At 56.1% G+C, this 19,443-nt stretch overlaps 1 protein-coding gene across 1 annotated transcript; it reads left to right on the top strand.

The window, feature by feature from the left end:
• The first annotated feature begins 271 nt into the window (after positions 1-271).
• LOC144937823 (gelsolin-like) lies at positions 272-19,036 on the top strand. The gene is made up of 17 exons (XM_078865312.1): positions 272-386; positions 6,913-7,127; positions 7,636-7,790; positions 8,599-8,760; positions 9,219-9,368; positions 9,658-9,747; positions 10,458-10,590; positions 11,301-11,389; positions 11,879-12,094; positions 12,692-12,813; positions 13,628-13,718; positions 14,233-14,403; positions 14,905-15,082; positions 16,842-16,963; positions 17,220-17,297; positions 17,424-17,484; positions 17,976-19,036. Exons 2-17 carry the CDS (start codon positions 6,932-6,934, stop codon positions 18,137-18,139), a joined length of 2,178 nt encoding a protein of 725 aa, XP_078721438.1. The 5' UTR covers positions 272-386; positions 6,913-6,931; the 3' UTR covers positions 18,140-19,036.
• The last annotated feature ends 407 nt before the right edge of the window (positions 19,037-19,443 follow it).

The following is a 19,443-nucleotide window of genomic DNA, read 5'->3' as shown; positions in this document are numbered from 1 at the left end:
CACACACTCACCACACACACTATCACCACACACTCTCACCACACACACACCACACACTCACCACACATAACACACTCTCACCAGACACACACTCACCACACTCACCACACACACTCACCACACACACACACTCACCACACACACACACTCTACAGACACACACACTCACCACACACACACACTCACCACACACACACTCACCACACACACACACTCTCTACAGTCGGGGCGGTTCCTCGACGAGGGTGTGGTTGTGACACGTCAGACCCAATACCAGCCACCCCTCCCCCTTCGGTACACACATATATAAATGAAGGGGGGTCTCCCCACCCTCTCGTCACCGTCGCTGCACTGCAGGTATCGCTCCAGTGCCCTGCGTGTTACAGGTATGTGCGCAGGCGATCACACGTACAGGAACATGTGTGTAGTGTGTGTGTGTGCAGTACACCATACACACAGAGACATGCATACACACACAATGTGCGCAGGCGATCACACGTACAGGAACATGTGTGTAGTGTGTGTGTGTGCAGTACACCATACACACAGAAATACAAAGACGCACCCGTATAGCTACAACACACTGTTGGGGCAAGTGCTGTTTGTGAGCACCTATCAAAGGTGGCCAGCACCACGTCCGGCCATCTTAGTCTTTCCCGGTGCTCATGTTTTACTCATTTACGACTGAGTCTACCTAGCAGAGGCTCACGACCTGTGCACATACTACTCGCTCACACACACAGACACACACACTCATACACACAGACACACACTCATACACACAGACACACACTCGTACACACCGACACAGACACACACTCATGCACGCGACAAAAGGTCCTCTGTTAAATTCCCCTTACCGGCGTGCACAAGTGAATGCTGTAGAGTTCCACACGTGCACTCCGAAACGCACCCAACAGCAACTCCCATTTGCCACGGTGACGTTACCGCGGCGTTCGTGCCAGGCTAGGTGCACACAACAAATATATTTTTGGGCGCACACAGACAAAGATCCCCGTGTAGCCTGTAACATACTGTAGGGGCAAGTGCTGTTAGCGAGTAGCACATGAGGAGGTGGGTGGCCAGCACCCGCCCGGCCGCCTTTGTCTCCCCAGTGGCGATGTTTACGCACCGCGCCAGGTACTCGTTTGAGGCTGACACACGCACACTCGAGATAACGACTCCCTTCATCTCTATGATGTTGTTTAGAGAGCGCCTGTCAGGGCAACACAACGATGGGTGTGGTGAAGACCACGCCCGGCTCTTTTAAACATTGACAAAGTCAAAGATCCCCCGTGTGGCCTGAACAGACCTTTGGGGCAAGTGATGTAGCCCATACGAAGGCCGGCACGGCACACGAGGGGGTGGGTGGCCAGCGCCACGCCCGGCCGCCTTTGTCTCCCCGGTGGCGGTGGCGGCTCGTGCCATGTCCACGAGGTGGGGCTGTTGTGAGTGGCCTCTGACAACCTCGTCATGTTATCGGCCTTCCCCGTGAAAGTGATGTAGCCGCCTTCTCTTCCAAACAACAGAGCAGTCCAAACGCTGCCCCCATGACCCCCAGGTTCCCTTTGACAATGCCAAGAGCCTACAGGACAATTCAAGATGGGCTGGCACGACAACTTAGCCAAGGCGCGAGGGAACCACACAAGTGAATTCTGCGTTGCACATCCACACTGCAGCCTGGCATGTCTAACATCGCAGCTCTGGCGAAATGTCCTCACGGGATGCTTTCCCCCGATCGCATGAGGGCTGGCTGATATCGATGTTCGGTTGATCGGGACCCAATTGCTTGACATTCAACTTCTCCTGCATCGTCATCCTTTCGAAGTGAACACTTAGAAGTGACTCCGCGCTGTTCGTTGCTAATTCTTCCTTCCCTGCACTGCTCACCGCTGCTGTTGTTTCCTCCTAGAGCAAGCAGTGTGTAGACGGTGCTCATTTAGGACTCGACAGACCTAGAGGGAGTCCCCACCATCTCAGATCTACACGTCAGGTCACGACAGCCGAGCAGTGAAAGAGCCTGGAACAGCCCTTGGAGGGGTGATCGCCACCACCCATGAGTGCTGTGTAGGATGATGGGTGTAGGATGATGGGTGTAGCGGGCACTGCGGGCAGTAGAGGGTGGTGCAGAGCCAGCTTGCAACCCGTACTCACCCGGTTGGTGGAGTCTGGTCAAATACCCTCTCGGCCCACGAGGCGCTGTGTGAGGGCCGTCATCTAGCAGTGGATTTACAAAGAGCAGTAAATGCGTGACCCAAATATCTAATGACCTCGCGTAAAGGGGAATCACCAAATATGGACGAGTGAAACTTTGCATAAGTGCATAAGCAAAGTTATTTTCCAGGTGGTGTTTAACATTTATAATAATTTTACTGGATTATAGAATAAATAAATAGATTTAAACACGTGCAGGCACCAATAGACTCGATTTTGACTTCGATATTTGGTGAGGGGACGGGGTGTTAACTTTGTCTCTCGCATTCGAAATCGCGGGTGAATATAGTTTTAGTTTTATCTTAACTGTACTAAAAATAAGTTAATCAAGGTGTCCAGTTTGGTGTTAATAGGGGTGCAATTATTCAGATTCCCGATTTCAGCTAATTATGTTTACTTAATGTTGCTGGTGAACGTCAGCGCCTTCAGTTGCTGCAGGGGAGACGCGAACCCCCAGCGTACACGAGGCACCAGCGTCATCGCAATCCATCATGACCCTGCGATGCCACATTCATGCTCACTCCTGCACATCGACTGATCCCGTCGCTCCATCTCCGCGGTGATAGTCCTCCCAGGAGAAGTTCTATACTTTGGCTGCCATTCCGAAACCATTCTCGTCTATCTGTGGGTGCCAGCGTGGCGAGATGTTAACTACTTCGCCGGGTATGCACTGGGTCGTTGGGATCTATCCCGACCCCAACGCCTGTATATTTGGAGTTTCCTTATCTCTCTTCCCGTGATCGAGTGGACTTTTTTCTCTCCACATTTACCAATATACGTTTAGAGTATTTGGCTTCTATAATTGTCCACGTGATAAGCCACTTTGTGGAGCTATCATTTGTGGCCAGGTCGCTTCTGAAAAAGAGCTATACAGCTCAGTGGGCCTTACCTGGCAAAATAACAAAAGTCTTTCTTTAGCCCCAACGTGTCCTGGCCAAGCCCACGTAATCAATGTGATGCATGCGATTTGCATTTCGTCGCTGATGTATTGCATAACTCTGAAAATCATGGAAATTGCATTTTATGTTTTAGCCAATCCTCATTTTTCTTCAGCTATTGCACCGATATATTGTGGACTTTTTGTATTTATTTCTCCTATACACACAAGGAGCTGCGTCTCACCTCGAGAGCAAGTGAGGCCAACTCGAGCCAAATAGTTTTGGGCCGTCCCATAAACATTAGGCAATGATTGACATAGTAAATCAAAACGTTAAATTATTCCATCGCCGTACGTGAGCCAAATGTTATTCTAACTTTTCCCCGGGCACTGGAACGACAAGTTGGGACAAACAAGGCAGACAGGGGCCCAGACAGAGGCCCAGACAGGGGCCCAGATAGGGCCCCGTTGGTTGCTGTGGTTGTGTGGCATTGGGTGCCAGAGCCGTGGGCCCTCAAACCTGGCGCACGCCCCCCCCCCACCCCGCAGGCGTCCCCTGACAAGGGATAGGCTCCGCGTGACAGCCGGCTGAACAGGTAACTTTAGAGCAGGTGATGTATTGTAGGTGCCCCAGGGGGGGGGGGATAATAACTCCCAATACCAGGAGGGGGAGTGTCTCCTTTGAATGCATTGTCTTAATTGAGTGAATTATTATTATTATTATGCAACAGACTGAAACGTTTCATGTCCCGGAGATACTTACAGGTTTCCCAGGGCAGCAGCCACCTCGACAAGTGGGCGATGCCAGGCAAACCTGGCCAGGTGGCAACCGGGCAGGGTGGGGGGGGGACTGTGGGGTTAGGGGGTGTGGGTCGCTTATACTTAACCAGCGTCGGGTGGGGAGTTGGGCGACTCCCCGCGTGACCTGCTGAGCCAGGAGATTGCCACTCCCGCCAGGAGAGAATGAAAGAAAGCCCCTCAAGGTGCCGTGCACAGCCATTGTCAGGCTCTCACGGAGCCACCCCCTCGTCTGTCTCATAGACGACAGAAACTCGCTCACGAGATTCGATGCCAGCAGCTGCGGTGCTCGGCAGCTCGTCGGTGCATTGGGATTTGACGCCGCCCGTAGAGCGCAAGCGCTTTCGCCGCGATGGGGGCGTGGGGTGACAATGCTGCCGTGCTTTTGCATTATTTGTTGTTGTGACGTTCTGACCCCACATCGTATCTACAGGATCGGGGCTTACGGGAGGCAGGGAGCCTCACAGATTCGGGTTACAGCAGCGCTGAGAACCGGTTGGCTGGGTTGTTCCACAATAATTCACCTGGACCACACCACCCTCGCAACACCCACTTACAACAAGCTCGTATAACACAGCCGTGCAGTGCACGCGACACACGCATGTAACACACCGTACAGCAAGTGTATATAAACACATCCCATGCAACACGCGCGTACGCTGCACATTCATGCAGCACACACACATTCTCCCATTCAACATGAACACACACCCATACAACTCGCACACCCATTCAACATACACTATGAACGTACATGCACACTCACTCCTACACCTAGACAACATGAGCACACTCAGGGCCATACAACATCTGAATCCACCATACAACATGCGAACCCACACACACACACTGGACTGTAACAGCTCTGGGCTGCCCGAGACAAAACTCCGTGCTCAATCCCCCCATACCTGTCTTCACTATCGACGACTTGCAGCTCAGCACACGGCAGATGCCTGCGCAGCGCGACTCGCGACCTCCTCTCGATACCAAGATCCAGGACGGTCACGTCCATGCGCCGCTTCTCGGTGGCTGTCCCTACAGTCTGGAGCGCCATCCTTCTGCACATTCGCAACATCCGCTCAATCGTCTCCTTCAAGAGAAACTTTAAAACTCCCCTCTACAACCACGCTTTCGAGTGACTCTGAGCTTGGCTCCGCGCCTCTGAGTTGCGGCCGTTACATCAGTAAATTTGCGCGCGTTATAAATTGCATTATTATTATTAATCCACTGCCGGATGAAATGCCTCCCCGAGCCGTCGCCACCACTCGCGATCCCGCGGTGCGCCCGGCACCGCGTTGCGCACGAGCCGATTTCACCGCTCCGTCTCCCGCGGTCGACGTGACCCCTCGGGGTCGCGTTGCATTCCTTGGCTGCCGCTCCATCGACGTTCTCGACCGTCGCTTTACTTGCTCGCTCGCGCAGTGCGCTGACAGAGCCCCGCGCGCCCATTTAGGAATGTGGAATTTCCACCGTTGGCTCCTCAGTCTGTCGTCCAGGAGAGGTGGGCGCCACCTCGACGCCCATCCGAGCAAGAACATGGCTCGGATGGCTTCTTTAACGAAGAGCGTTGAGCCTCTCACTTGGCTGGCGCCGTGACTTGGCGGGGGGGGAGTGGCGACCCCCGACACGACCCCCAGGCGATGTGGCTCTGGACCCTGCCGCACCGCGGTGAGGGTGACAACCACAAACCCGACAACATTCCTGTCTCGCTGCACCGCCAGGGACCACATGCATTCAAGTCTCAATCTGCTCTTCATTCCAACATTATCAATATTATTTATTCTGACAAGTTTACTCAATCGGGATTTAAAATTCGGTACTTTATTGATAATTTATTCAGCAAATAAGTCTCATTCATCAGTTGTGTTCACACTTGTGCCATGAAGCAGTGCAATTGCCTGAAACGTCGCCGATTATGTATTTATCCTTTTAAAGCTACACATGCACACGGTGTTATTGATGAAGGTGTGAAGGTTGTTAATTGTTCTTGTGCACCGCTGCCAATGAGGCGGCAGCAGCAGCAGCGTCACCGAAAATCAGACGGCTACCATCGCCCACACGCTCAGCTATTCGCGTGAGAAGGGACTACTTCCTTTGTGCAAATTGTTCCACCTTACGCCGAGTGAGTGAACAAACCCTGTGTGGATGCAGCAATATAAAATGAGACGATGGTAATTCTTGAGTAGAAGAATCATAACAATTCTGCGTGAAAGAGTAACAATCCCCAGTTCGCACATTCCAATCGCATTCGATGGAAAGAAATCGCTTCTCACCGTGCGTGATTTGATACACCTACTGAGCTTTGGCAACTTCTGGTAGAGCCCGGCTGCTGGCTGCTGCTGCCGCTTTGCCCGTGGTTCCTCGCCAACCGTGACAGATGTAATTTAAAATGAACGACGATGCTATATACGTATAAAAACTCTTTGGTTCTTTCGGTAAAGTCACGGAGAAAATAAAATCAAATAATAATAGAATACGACGTTTCGGTTGCAACACAAGCAACCATCATCCGGTAAGACTGAATGATAAAACACAGACACGGGGACAGCACAGGCAGAGAGAGATGCACACAAAGACAGTGCCAGCTCCACTCGGAGCCTGGGTCCAAAACCAGGTTTTTCAGCCACCCGTGACGAAACCTCATTCTCCTGCATAGTTGAGTCGACGGTGCCAACCCACTCGCCAAAAGTAACCCACCGCATTCATTCCATGTGGATTTCACCGTATCCTGCTTATTCTGAGAATCAATCATCGTGGTTTGATCGCCATGGGACAACCGCAGGTTACACCCCCCCCCCCATCGCCGCACCCCTTGCGCGATTCCTGGGTCCGCTGAAATACAAACCCACTTGCTGTACTGCTATCGCCTGGCCCAGCTCTCCACGTGATCCTCCAACCCTCGCTTCCATGGCGCACGGTCGCAAGGGGTCCTCCCGGCCATCCCCACAGCTTCACGGCCCACATCTCATCGTCTCGTTCCATCTCACTCCCCTCACGTCCTCCCTCGTCCTGTTGACCCCCAGAACTCCCTGACCTGAAGCCATGGTGCTGCACGCGGGGTTCAAGGGCGCGGGCCAGGAGGCGGGGCTGCAGGTGTGGAGGGTGGAGAAGCTGAGTCCCGTGGCCGTGGCGCGCAACCAGTACGGCAACTTCTTCACGGGGGACGCCTACGTGGTGCTCGACAGCGTCGAGACGAAGCGTGGCGCTGCCCTGCAGTACAGCCTGCACTTCTGGCTCGGTGCGTGGGTCCCCTGTCACCCCTCCCCCGTGTCTCTCCCCCCCCCCCCCAACTCATGTCCCTGTCTCCACTCAACTCCCCGTGTCCCCACCATGCCTGCCCCCACTGGACATCTGTGAAAAAGTGTCCATAATAGAATTTTTTTTGGGTTCGATCGCGTAAATATAAATGTGTCGTTATACCCGCCACCACACGTAAACAGAATCGTGCAAATTCGTTACTAGTTCAACACACCGGTGTGTTGGAGAGTAAATACATCCACAACATTTACGATGTATTTACGCGACATAACCCAAAAACCTCTACAATGGATAATATTGGTCGCATAAGCCTACGCGTTAAACTGTAACAAAGAGCTTTATAGCTCATCGCATTCCTCCAGTGTAAATAAATATTTGGATTCTGAGATAGCGAGGTCTCAGGATGAGTCCGGTGCAGATACACAACTCGCATTATATTATGTCTCCGTGTGTCCCCCCGTGTGTCCCCACGTGTTTCCCCGCCGCAGGTAGCGAGTGCTCTCAGGACGAGTCCGGCGCTGCTGCCCTGCTCACCGTGCAGCTGGACGACTCCCTGGGGGGGCGGCCCGTGCAGTACCGCGAGGTGCAGGGACACGAGTCCAACTCGTTCCTCTCCTACTTCAAGGGCGGCATCAAGTACAGGGTGCGTGCCCGCCCGCCCGCTCGCTCGCTCGCCCTCCCGTTTTGCACTCCCGCAGCGATACGCTGGCGCCTTGTCCCACGAGGTTGCACGATGTCGCGCCCGCCGGTATACGTCGCCAACTGGGACGTGGATCAATCCGGCCACCTTTCTGGAGGGCGAGTCCCGAACGGCAACGCAACGTCACGCTCAAGTTTCAATTCGCGTTGGACGATCGTCACGAGAAGTCATTGTGACCCCCCCCCCCCCCCCCAACGTTACAAAAACAACGATCTCCCAGGTAGTCTATATCAGATTGTTGGGGCAAGTGCTGTTAGTGAGCAGCACCTATGAAAGCCGACAGGGCGCACGAGGGGGTGGGTGGCCAACACCATGCCCAAGCGCCTTTGTCTCCCTGATGTTTACACAGCACACCGGGTACTCATTGAAGGCTGAGTCGACCTAAGGTAGGCCCAGACCCGGTTCGGATACGCGCCACTGTGATTAATCGTAAGCGGGAATCAAATTCGCGTTGTCGGGTTCGTAGCGCGGCACGCTAACCGCTCTGCCATTGCTCCCCGTATACCCATTCGACGACAACGACAACAACAACCGCCATTCACCACTAAGTGGTGGTGACGTCACCACGGCGCTTGTGCCAGGCTATGTGTCCTTAATGGCCACGTGAAGTGTCGAACGCCTACTGGCAGGAGGTCACGGGAGTTGACTGACTGACGGACTCGGTTGGACAGCCGGGCCTGAGCAAATTACGCCGTCGGCCCGAGCTGGACGACGTTCATCGCAAGCAACGCCTCTGACCCCTCCCGTGCAGGCGGGCGGCGTGGCCTCGGGCTTCAAGCACGTGGTGCCCAACCTGGCGGACGTGAAGCGGCTGCTGCACGTGAAGGGGCGGCGCACGGTGCGCGCCACCGAGGTGCCGCTCTCCTGGGAAAGCTTCAACCAGGGGGACTGCTTCATCATCGACCTGGGGGCGGTGAGGATGGGCACGCACAAAGACAAAGTTCCCGCCGGAATAGCCTGTAACAAGGCCTCTGGGGCAACTGCTGTTTGCGAGTAGCACCTGTGAAGGCCGGAACAGTGGTCAGCACTGCGCCCAGCTGCCTTTGTCTCCCAAGTGGCGATGTTTACACCGTACCAGGTTGAGACTGAATCGATCTAGGGGAGGCCCAGGACCGTTTCAGATAATCGCTACCGCCGGTGTTGGTGGCCGTGAGCGGAAATCGAACTCGAGTCGCCGGATTTCTAGCACATCGCGTTAACCGCAACGCTGCCGCTCCCCTTACAAGGACACACAAACTCGCGCCCGCACACACACACACGCGCAGATGAACACTTGCACAGAGACTTGCAGATTGCAAAAGACTTTATAATAAAGCGGTCCTCGTTTTACTGACCTGGGGGGGGATGATTGCTCGCGGTCTCCCTGCACAGAACATCTACCAGTGGTGCGGCTCTAACAGCAACCGCTTTGAGAAGCTGAAGGCGACCCAGGTGGCCAAAGGGATCCGCGACGAGGAGCGAGGAGGTCGCGGAAGCATCGAGATCATCGACGAAGGCTCCGAGCCTGCAGCCGTCCTCGAGGTGAGGCTCCCCGGGAAGGTCGGGTCAACCCGAAGGGTTCGGTTGACGAGAGGCTGGGATTGGCCGTGGCGGCGTGCACCACGGGGATGCGGCGACGAGGGCCTCTCGCGGCCGCACGAGCTCGGACGGACCGTGGCGTCGCACGGCCGTCGCGGCGAGAGAAGGAGCCGTTTTGGGGGGAGGACTTCATCCAGCAGTGGACGGGTCACGGCTGCTGCTGGTGCTGTTGATGGTGGCGGTGACTGGCGGTGACGGTGGCGGTGACTAGTTTATGATTTTCGACCTCCAGGTGCTCGGCGCGAAGCCTTCTCTCCCGGCCGCCAGCGAGGACGACGACCAGGTGGACCTGTCCAATCGGGGCTCGGCCAAGCTCTACAAGGCGAGCGCACGGCGACCGCTGACCAGCTGCCGCTCTCGATAGCGCCAGCGCGCTCGCTCCGTCTGTGCGCGTGTCGCGGGGGAAGGGTCGGGGGTCACGGTAACGCTAGCACGGAGCGTCCACGGAACCATCGCGTAAAGCTGCGTTGCTCTTGGGGACCACCTCGTTCTGCGATAGCCACCCTCACCCCCCTCACTGTGGCAACCTCCTCTCCTTCTGCTGTGCTGCTCCCGCTGGCTCCGTGCGAGCACCCCACCGCGGTGGTGTCGTTCGCTCCGTCCATCCGTGACGGGAGATGGAGGCACGGAACACCCGTTAAAGATGGTCCGATACATAAAACCAAGCGTTCGTATGACGTCGTCTTGCTATCGACGATTCGCCCCGTTCAGTTGGTGGAAGTTAATGATTGTTTTGCCCGGAACCTGGCGCTAGAAGCCAGCAGTCAAGCGGCTAAACCCGTCGCGTGTGCCGCGTGATGCCGTACCGTTGCGCGGCTTCAACAGCAACGTCATCATCGCGGACTCGGTATTTCCGAGGGCAACCGCGCGTGACGCGGTTTTACACAAAACCCTGCATTATGTGTGATTTTTCATCCTTGTTTTTTCCACACTCCCCCTTAACGGAGACCCAGAGAGTTCATCCAAACGCCCCCCTCTCTCTCTCTCTCTGCCACCCCCGCTGCCGCCACTCTCGCTCTCACCTGCGCGCAGGTGTCGGATGCCGCGGGGGGGCTGGTCACGTCCGAGGTCGGAGGTCAGAGTCCGTTCCGCCAGGAACTCCTGCAGAGCGGCGACTGCTTCATCCTCGACAACGGAGGAGGGGGGCGCATCTTCGTGTGGAAGGGTAAGCGGCGGCACGGGTGGAATGCGGGTCACATCGATCGATTTAGATTCATTACAAAAAGTTAATTATTCCCCCCCACAACCCCCATCGAGTGATATCTGTCAAATTATGACATCGCAGGATTGCAAGAGGTCGTGGCAGTGGTGGCTTGGGGAGGCCTTAATCCAGAAATGGATTTCACGTGGCAAATGACGATGGTGATGATGATGTTGTGCTATTGGTGCCGTGTCACGAGACTAAGAAGTCATTCAGATCTCTCGCACAGCAGCGTAACCAATCGCGGTAGAGAATCCCAACCAATCGTAGATGTGCATTCCTTGAGCCAGGGCCGATGTAAATCACGCTACGGCGCACCTCCACTGGAATGGAACTGGTAAGGAGCAGGGAAGGGTGGAGGAAGAGGAGCAGAGAGGGGGGGGGGGGGTGGAGGTAGTGGAGAAGGCAGCGAATGCAGAGGGGGGGGAGCAGTCAAGCATGGAGGTGATCAGACGGTGATGGGAGCAGTATAGAAGGGACAGATGGAGAGGAAATGGGATAGGAGGAGGAGAAAAGAGAGGGATGGAGAGAGGGAAAGGAGAGCAGAAAATATGGCAGGGAGGATGGGCAGGGATGGATGGAGGGAGTGGAAGGGAAGCGGGAGGAGGGAGAGATGAGCGGCGGGGGGGTGGAGGGAGTCACGTGGGTCGTGGGTCGCGTGTCGCGTGGCCCAGGCCAGGAGGCGAGTGCCGAGGAGCGCAAGGCCTCCCTGCAGGCTGCGGAGGCGTTCATCGCGCGGATGGGGTACGCCAAGCACACGCAGGTGAGAGGCCACGCACCTGTGTGTTGCATCCATGACACCGTGTGGACATTTCGACATCACAGCGACAGTGATTTACATTGGTGTGTGTGTCTTTGTGTGTGTGTGTGTTTAAACTATTAGTATAATTGCATGGAATGGCAGGATGTCTCCTGGCTAAAATGAGTGGTGCTGATTTACATTGGTTGTCGTGGGCCAGTGGTGGAAATTCTACATTCCCATGGTGGTGACCAGCCTATCCAGAGGACAACCACTTTACTCACTCACTCGTGCATCCTCACACCTACCAATGTACTGACCCACTCACCAACTCGCCCACCTCTCATATCCCACTGCTCACTCACCCACCAACTCAATGAATGACTTGCCCACTCATCCACCCACCCACTCCCAAAAACCCACCCACTCTGAAACCCAACTTGCTCGCCGACTCGCCCACCGAACGACTCGCTCGCCCACGCCCTCGCCCGCTCGCCTATGCCCCCACCGCAGGTGCAAGTGCTGCCCGAGGGAGGGGAGACGCCGCTCTTCAAGCAGTTCTTCAAGAAGTGGCACAGCCCCGGGGACTCGACGGGGCCCGGCGCTGTCTACACCGTGGGCAGCGTCGCCCGCATCCAGCAGGTGCCCTTCGACGCCTCCACCCTGCACTCCAGCCCCGCCATGGCCGCCCAGTACGGCATGGTGGACGACGGCAAGGGAGAGGTTCAGGTGAGCAGGGGGGAGGGGGTGGGGGTGAAGGGGGGGGTAACGGGACACGACAGAGGCTGCTGTTGACCTCGCCCGCGCGATCCCCCACCAACGCTGCCTCGCCCATTCAGTCACCAAGGCACCCACTCACTCACTCAACCCCTAGCCCACCCACCTACCCTCCCGCCCACTTTCCTACCCAACCACCCACTGCTCAACCACCGACCCAATAGCCCACGCACTCGCCAATTCACCAAATACAAATATCCCATTTACTAACTTACCCAACCACCCACCCGCTAACCAATAGCCCACTTGCTCGCCCACCCGCCCACCCAATAGCCCACTCAACCACTCGCCCACTTACCACTCGCATGATGGGATATGAGAGGTAGGTAATAATAACAGAATTGTCTCGGTGGTAGTGCTTCCCTATAGAAATAAATCGCATCATTATGCACAGAAACGCCTAAAAAGACACAGACACACACGCATATTGTACATAACAGACATACACACATTCATGCCTTCCTACCCACGCATGAACGTACATGCGCACACGCACACTCGCGGAGCCACTGATCTGCCAACCCCCAACTCGCTGTCCGGGCCGACCAGGTGTGGCGCATCGAGGGCCTGGACAAGGTGTCCGTGGATCGCGCCACCTACGGACAGTTCTACGGCGGAGACTGCTACATCATCCTGTACACCTACAAGACGGGACAGATCATCTACACCTGGTGAGCACCGCCACCTCCAACCACAAACGTGCTGTCGACTAGAGCGGCAGGGTGGTGGCGGTGCAGCGGGGGCAGCGCCTGTGCCCCGCAGCAAAAAGGGACCTGGGCTCTTTTCTCGACTTGGGCGCCTCCTCCGAGGGTGTAGTTTGGACTAGTCTGGAACGCTCATCCTTCCGATATTAGGAAGCCACTGGAGCTATGCAATTTGAAATCATGTAGATTGAAAAATTATTTCTTTAGAAATGCTTTTTGTGTTTAGTTTGTCCTTCCCCTGCACCTCTGATTAGCATGGTTGGCTATGTACGGTGCGAAAGAAGTTCTACAGTACATGCACACACGTGTACACTCTCCCCCCTGTTCTGCGTGGGTGTTCTACGGGTTCTCCGGTTTCCTCCCAGAGCAAAAAAAAAAACCTAAAAAACAAAACATATAAAGTAGCCGGTATTAGCCAAACATCCCAATGCTGAACATTGACCTCAAATTACTCAATTGGGATTGTACACAGCAGCAGCAGCAGCATCGCACCACCACTGCGAATCCACCGCAGACCATGCCCGTCTGTGAAACACGGCGCCTTCCTTCGGGATGGCAGATTTGTGCGAATACCATTGGTGCAAATGTTTCGCTTTCAGCGAGCGAGTGGGTGAGTCCGCTGTGTAGTGGGTTGGAGAATAGGTGGTTGCATGGGTGGTTGGCTGGGTGGGTGGTTGGCTGGGTGGTTGGATGGCTGAGTGGCACGAGTCAATCAGCTGGGTTGGAGGAGGAGTGGACGACGTGGTGACCCAGCGGCATTCTGCGTGCGCGCGTTGTCCAGGCAGGGCCTCAAGGCGAGCAGCGACGAGCTCGCGCGCTCCGCCTTCCTCACCGTGCAGCTCGACAACTCCCAGGGAGGATCGCCCGTGCAGGTGCCACGTACACCTCGCGCCACACAGAGACGGCTGACGCTGGCGCGGCAGGGCTGGAGGGGGTTCCCTTCGGCTGGACCGACCGCAGCAGGGCAATGGAACAGTTGTGATGACGTGCGAGTGATGCGAGGTGCTTTGAGGTGGCCGAGGCATGCGAGCAGTGGCCCCTGCGCGAGTCGTCCCTTGACACTGGCGGTGGAATTCACGAGTGAAGTTCACGGGAACGGCAACCATGGCGGTAGTGATAGAAGAGTGGGGTGAGTGAGGTGAGTGGATGAGTAAGACGGGTGGATACGTGAGTGAGTGAGTGGGTAGGTTGATGAGTAGGTAAGTAAGTGAGTGAGTGGGTGGGTAGGTGGATGAGTGAGTGGGTAGGTAGGTGAATGAGTGAGTAGGTAGGTCCTAAAGGGCAAGTCCTCGACGTGTGTGGAGGAGGAGGAATCGGCGAGCGTCATGACCATGATGACACCAACACACCGCCGCCGCGTGTCGTTCACCCCCCCCCCTCCCCCAGGTGCGCGTCGTCCAGGGCTACGAGCCCCCCCACCTGCTGAGCCTGTTTGGGGGCAAGCCCCTGGTGGTGCACGCGGGGGGCACCTCCCGCAAGGGGGGGCAGAGCGCCAGCGGGGCCACGCGCCTCTACCAGGTGCGCAGCTCCGCCGCAGGGGGCCTGCGCGCCATCCAGGTGAGGAACCGGCACTCGATCACCCGGCGGCGGAACTGACGACGTCCACGTGATGGCTTCTACTCCTCCGCTATCGAACGACGACGACCGATGACGACCGACTGACGACGGTGAGCTGGACACGGCCCCGTGACAACTTCTACAGCGCACCGCGGACGGTTGGAACGGATTCGTGGGGCTGCCACACGCAGAGCGACGATCGATCAAAGGACGCCTGGCCCTGCCCTCCATCCCATATGAACCACGAGGATGTGCGGTGTTAGGGTCGTGGGGGTGGGGGGAGAGCAGTGGGCACGGTAGCAATGAACACGTGTCATTGCGCGGTACATCCAAGCTCCCCGGCATAGCCGGCCCGCACCGACCATCGAACCCCAGGAAACCTGCGTAATCCACCGGGGCGGGCCGCTGGACTCGAACCGCCGGGCCGGCGTGCCGTGCCGGCGCGGCCAACACCCGAGAGAGCGCGCCGACCGGCCCGTTGTGCCGCGTGACTCCCCGCAGGTGGTGCTGAGCGCCGCCTCCCTGAACTCGAGCGACGCGTTCGTGCTGCTGGCGGGCGGCAGCGCCACCGTGTGGAAGGGCAAGGGAGCCGAGAGGGCCGAGCAGGAGGCCGCCGCCTACGTCGCCAAGCTGCTGGGGGGTGGCGGGGTCAAAGATGTGGCTGAGGGGAAGGAGCCCGGTGAGTTGGGGGGGCGGGGGGGGGGGTAGGGGGAGGGGTGGGAAGGGGGGGCAGGGGAGGGGTGAGTTGGGGGGCTCGGCGGGGGACACGTGGGCAAGCCGAAAGCTGCTTTCTTTGCGGACCCCGCCCACTTTTATATAGAACCGCCCACTCAACCACTAGCACCACCCACTCAACTACCAGCCCCGCCCACTCAACCACTAGCACCACCCACTCAACCACTAACACCGCCCACGCAGGGAGCGATCTCCCTTCTCCTTGCATCAGGGGAGACAGAACCCAGTTAGTGTAGGGATAGGTCCATATGTAGTGGGTTCTACGGAGACACACACTTGAACTTGGAGGCAACACGTTTATTCTAAGACCACAACGGGGTAACTACATCACCGGGTCAGTCAGTAACCCACTGCCTGACCCATGATGCCGAGCGTAAATACTGAAGACCGAGGATCGAAGAGACGTAGCACCAACAGGTTCCATTCAGACAGCCACGATTGCTCTCGGGACCTCCCTTTTAGGCGTGGCCTCGCTCCGCCCTCGGCCACGCCCCTTTCTGGATCTTACCAGAAGGTTCTCGACCGAGCACCACGTGTCCTTCAAGCCACCCTTTGGGCCCCCTCGCTACCCTGTCCAGGCCACGTGCCCTCTCGGGTGCACCCAGACTGTCACTTGCCCTCTCTCTGACCGTCACCAGAACCATGCCCCCTAGTACCCAGTTCAACTCTTGTGACAATAGCTGGCGCTAAACGCCATAGTGACTCTATTTACGTCACTACACAACGTAATAATTTTAATGATTAAGCAACACGAACAATACACGCATACCCCTTTGTAGTACAGGGGATGTGTGCCTGGAAAAGAGAGCACTAAGTGAATCAGCGCTACACGGGGTCAGTCTAGCATGGGGCCTATGGAGATGTGTTCTCCATAGGCCCTATGCATACGGCCAACACATTTGGACTTCATTGGGTTATTGGAACAATAATACAGATGATAAACATGACTTATAAATACTATTAATGGTACAAAAATGTTAAATAAGATAAACTGTATCGCCGGTGCATGGTGCGACTCTGATATGGTGAACTTGGCAGCTTGCGCCTGGTGGTGCAGTCCAATCTGTGACCCCCCCCCTCTCCCCTTGTGAGTAGCGCAGTCCAATCTGTGACTTGACCCCCCCCCTTCCCCTTGTGTGAGTGGTGCAGTCCAATCTGTGACTTGACCCCCCCCTCTTCCCTTGTGTGAGTGGCACAGTCCAATCTGTGACTTGACCCCCCCTCTCCCCTTGTGTGAGTGGCACAGTCCAATCTGTGACTTGACCCCCCCTCTCCCCTTGTGTGAGTGGCACAGTCCAACCTGTAACTTGACTTCCCCCTCGAGTACGGATTTTGATCCTTGTGTTGATGTTTTGAATAAACTGTACATATATATTTTTAAATTCATTTCCCCCTGAGAACAAACGAATCAGCGCTGTACGCGGTATACGTGTAATATTTGTGGCACATTTAAAAATAAAAACAAATTCCCCCCCCCCCCCCCCCCAATAGCCTTTAACAGACTCTGGGGGCACGTGCTGTTAGTGAGTGGCACCTATGAAGGCCGGCACGGCACACCACAGGGTCGGTGGCCAACTCCACGCGCGTCCACGTCTACACGCACTCTGTGACCACAACCCGCCCCACGTGGTGAAGTATGGTCAAATAATCCCCACGACCTCCCTCTCTCCCTCCCTGCCTCCCTCCGTCCGTCCCCGGCGCAGCGGAGTTCTGGTCGGCGCTGGGCGGTAAGAAGGAGTACCAAACGTCGCTGCGTCTCGCGTCGAGCATCTACGACCACCCGCCTCGCCTCTTCGCCTGCTCCAACAAGACCGGCCGCTTCCAGGCACGGCAGCCACCCCGCTTGCTGTGCTGCCGGATGACGACGATGATGACGATTATGACGCGATGACGACAATGATTTTGGCGGCGATGGCTACACACGTGGCCTGTCGAGTTGTTTGGTACGGTGTTGGGGTAGCGTGGTGTGGTGTGACGTTGTAGGGTGTGATGCGGTGTGACGTTGTGGGGTGTGACGCGGTGTCACGTGGGGCGTGACGCGGTGTGTGACGTTGCGGAGTGTGACGTCGTGCGGGTGACAGGTGGAGCAGGTGCCTGGGGACTTCACCCAGGAGGACATGGCCACGGACGACGTGATGCTGCTCGACGTGTGGGACCAGGTGAGCACTGCCTGGGGAGAGAGAGAGCGAGACAAACAAGATGCTGCAGTAAGAAACGATCTTTACCTCTGCTTCACCTTCCTCCTCACCCTCCTCCTTACCCCCTCCCCCTCCTCCCTCCCCCAGGTGTTCGTTTGGATCGGGAACGAGGCCAACGACAGCGAGAAACAGGAAGCTGAGAAATGCGGTGAGGATGACATCAACCCATCTCCACCGACACATCATCCCATCATCACCGACATCCCATCACCACCGACATCGCATCACCACCGGGACATCATCCCATCACCACCGACATTATCCCATCACCACTGAGACGTCACCACAACAACAACAACACGTGCATCCAGCCACCCTGCTGCTTTGTGTTGTAGGACAGAGTGGGAATGTGGTGCCCCCCGACTGTGCAGGAATCTCACAAGTAGCTCCGAGATCTCCACTTTCGTCTTCAACACGAAGCGGTGTGCCACTGCTCTGCGCAAGCAGAGTGAACCCCCCCGTACGCCCCCACTTGCTGTCCGGTGCTGCGTTCATCTTGTGCCACACAGAGGCAGCTGCCACCTTTTGGCGGAGGGCACCCCAGAATGTATTGCATGGGGGGGGTGGGGGGGCTCGGCATGAACATCGTCGTTTGTGATTTCTTTGCAATCCCCTCGGGTTTTCGTTTCCCCGTCTCAGCCACATCGTACCTGGAGACGGACCCGTCGGGCCGCAGCAAGAACACCCCCGTGGTGGTGGTGAAGCAGGGGCACGAGCCCCCCACCTTCTCCGGCTGGTTCCTCGCCTGGGACCCCACCAAGTGGGACTCGGACCCCTTCGAGGCGATGAAGGCCTCCCTCTAAGTTCGTGACGGCCGCGACAGCCCGGGCCCTGTCCACAACCAGACTGGGGCCTACAATTCCTCGACTCCGCTACAATCTGCCACCTTTCCTGTCTCTGTTATCGGCAAGGGCCCTTTTTTGCATCCCCCTGCTCCGAATCTGTGCCGAAGGCCGAAAAAAACTGTTTTGAAAACTGCAGCAATGCCATCGAGTCTTTTTTTTATTCTATCGCTGTTTTTTTCTTCCACAAGCTCAATCGGGTTCGTGGTGCATTCCAGCCACGGTCGTCGTGGGCCCTGGCGGGATGTTCCATTGTGCGTATGTTGAGCACTTCACGTGCGTGGTCGAGAGCAGTGAATTGTGTGATTTGTCGTCATCATCAGGAGCAGCAGCCATGGTCTATCCACTGCTGGACGAAGGGCTCCCCACAGCATTGATCTAATCGCAAGTGTGTGCATACCAGCTGATCGCATAGCTCCATTTCTGCGGTCGTCAAACTCTCGGGCACCTTCTCTTCTTGGGCTGCCATTCAGTTAGCCGTCTTGACCATCGCGCTTCGTCACCATCAGCCATGATGTGCCCTCGCCAAATCCACCAACTTAAGAGTCAAGAGAGTCAATGTATTTTGTGTAATTCATGTGTTCCTCTGTCTCTCGGTGTAATTCCAAGTATGTGCCTCCTGTTTCTTCAGTGATGCTCATTTATTCATATTTCATTGGCCGCAGCCCCACATTACTTCACACGGGGTGAGCCATTCCCCACGCCAGGTACAATGGTGGTTGGGGGAGTTTGCTTGGACTGAACCATTCTTCGGAGAGGGGGTTGATGATGTGGTTACGATTGCTTGTCTGGAATTCATGGGGGCTGCTACAATTGGTATGGCTGTTGGAGAGTTTTCGTCTGCGTGTAAAACTGCCACTCGAGCAAAATAAAGAATACAAAAAAACAAGTTGGCTGCTGCTGCTGGTGTGTTTGTGTGACCAGGGCCTGGGTCAACGCAGGGACGTTTTGTGGGCTGCTGCATGGATACCGTGCAGGAGAAATTTCTAGTGCACTGGGAACGTCGGTTAGATGCCAACAAATGTTGAGGACTACTGCTATTGCGACTGCAGTGCAAACCAGGGCCTCAGATTTGTTTTAGCCTCCCACCCCCGAATATATAAACTATATAAACAAGTTTTATCACCAGGTAGGGCCCATTTAAGCTTGTGCAGCTTTTCTTTTTCTGGAAGCGACCTGACCACAAATGATAGCTCAACGAAGTGGCTTCTCATCGTCATCATCACGTGGACATTCACAGCAGCCAAATAACTCTAAACGCGTGA

Source organism: Lampetra fluviatilis, chromosome 20 (assembly GCF_964198595.1).
Source record: "Lampetra fluviatilis chromosome 20, kcLamFluv1.1, whole genome shotgun sequence".
NCBI classification, from domain to species: Eukaryota; Metazoa; Chordata; class Hyperoartia; order Petromyzontiformes; family Petromyzontidae; genus Lampetra; species Lampetra fluviatilis.
The sequence above is the reverse complement of the archived record's forward strand: the minus strand, read 5'-3'. Positions and strand labels throughout refer to the sequence as shown.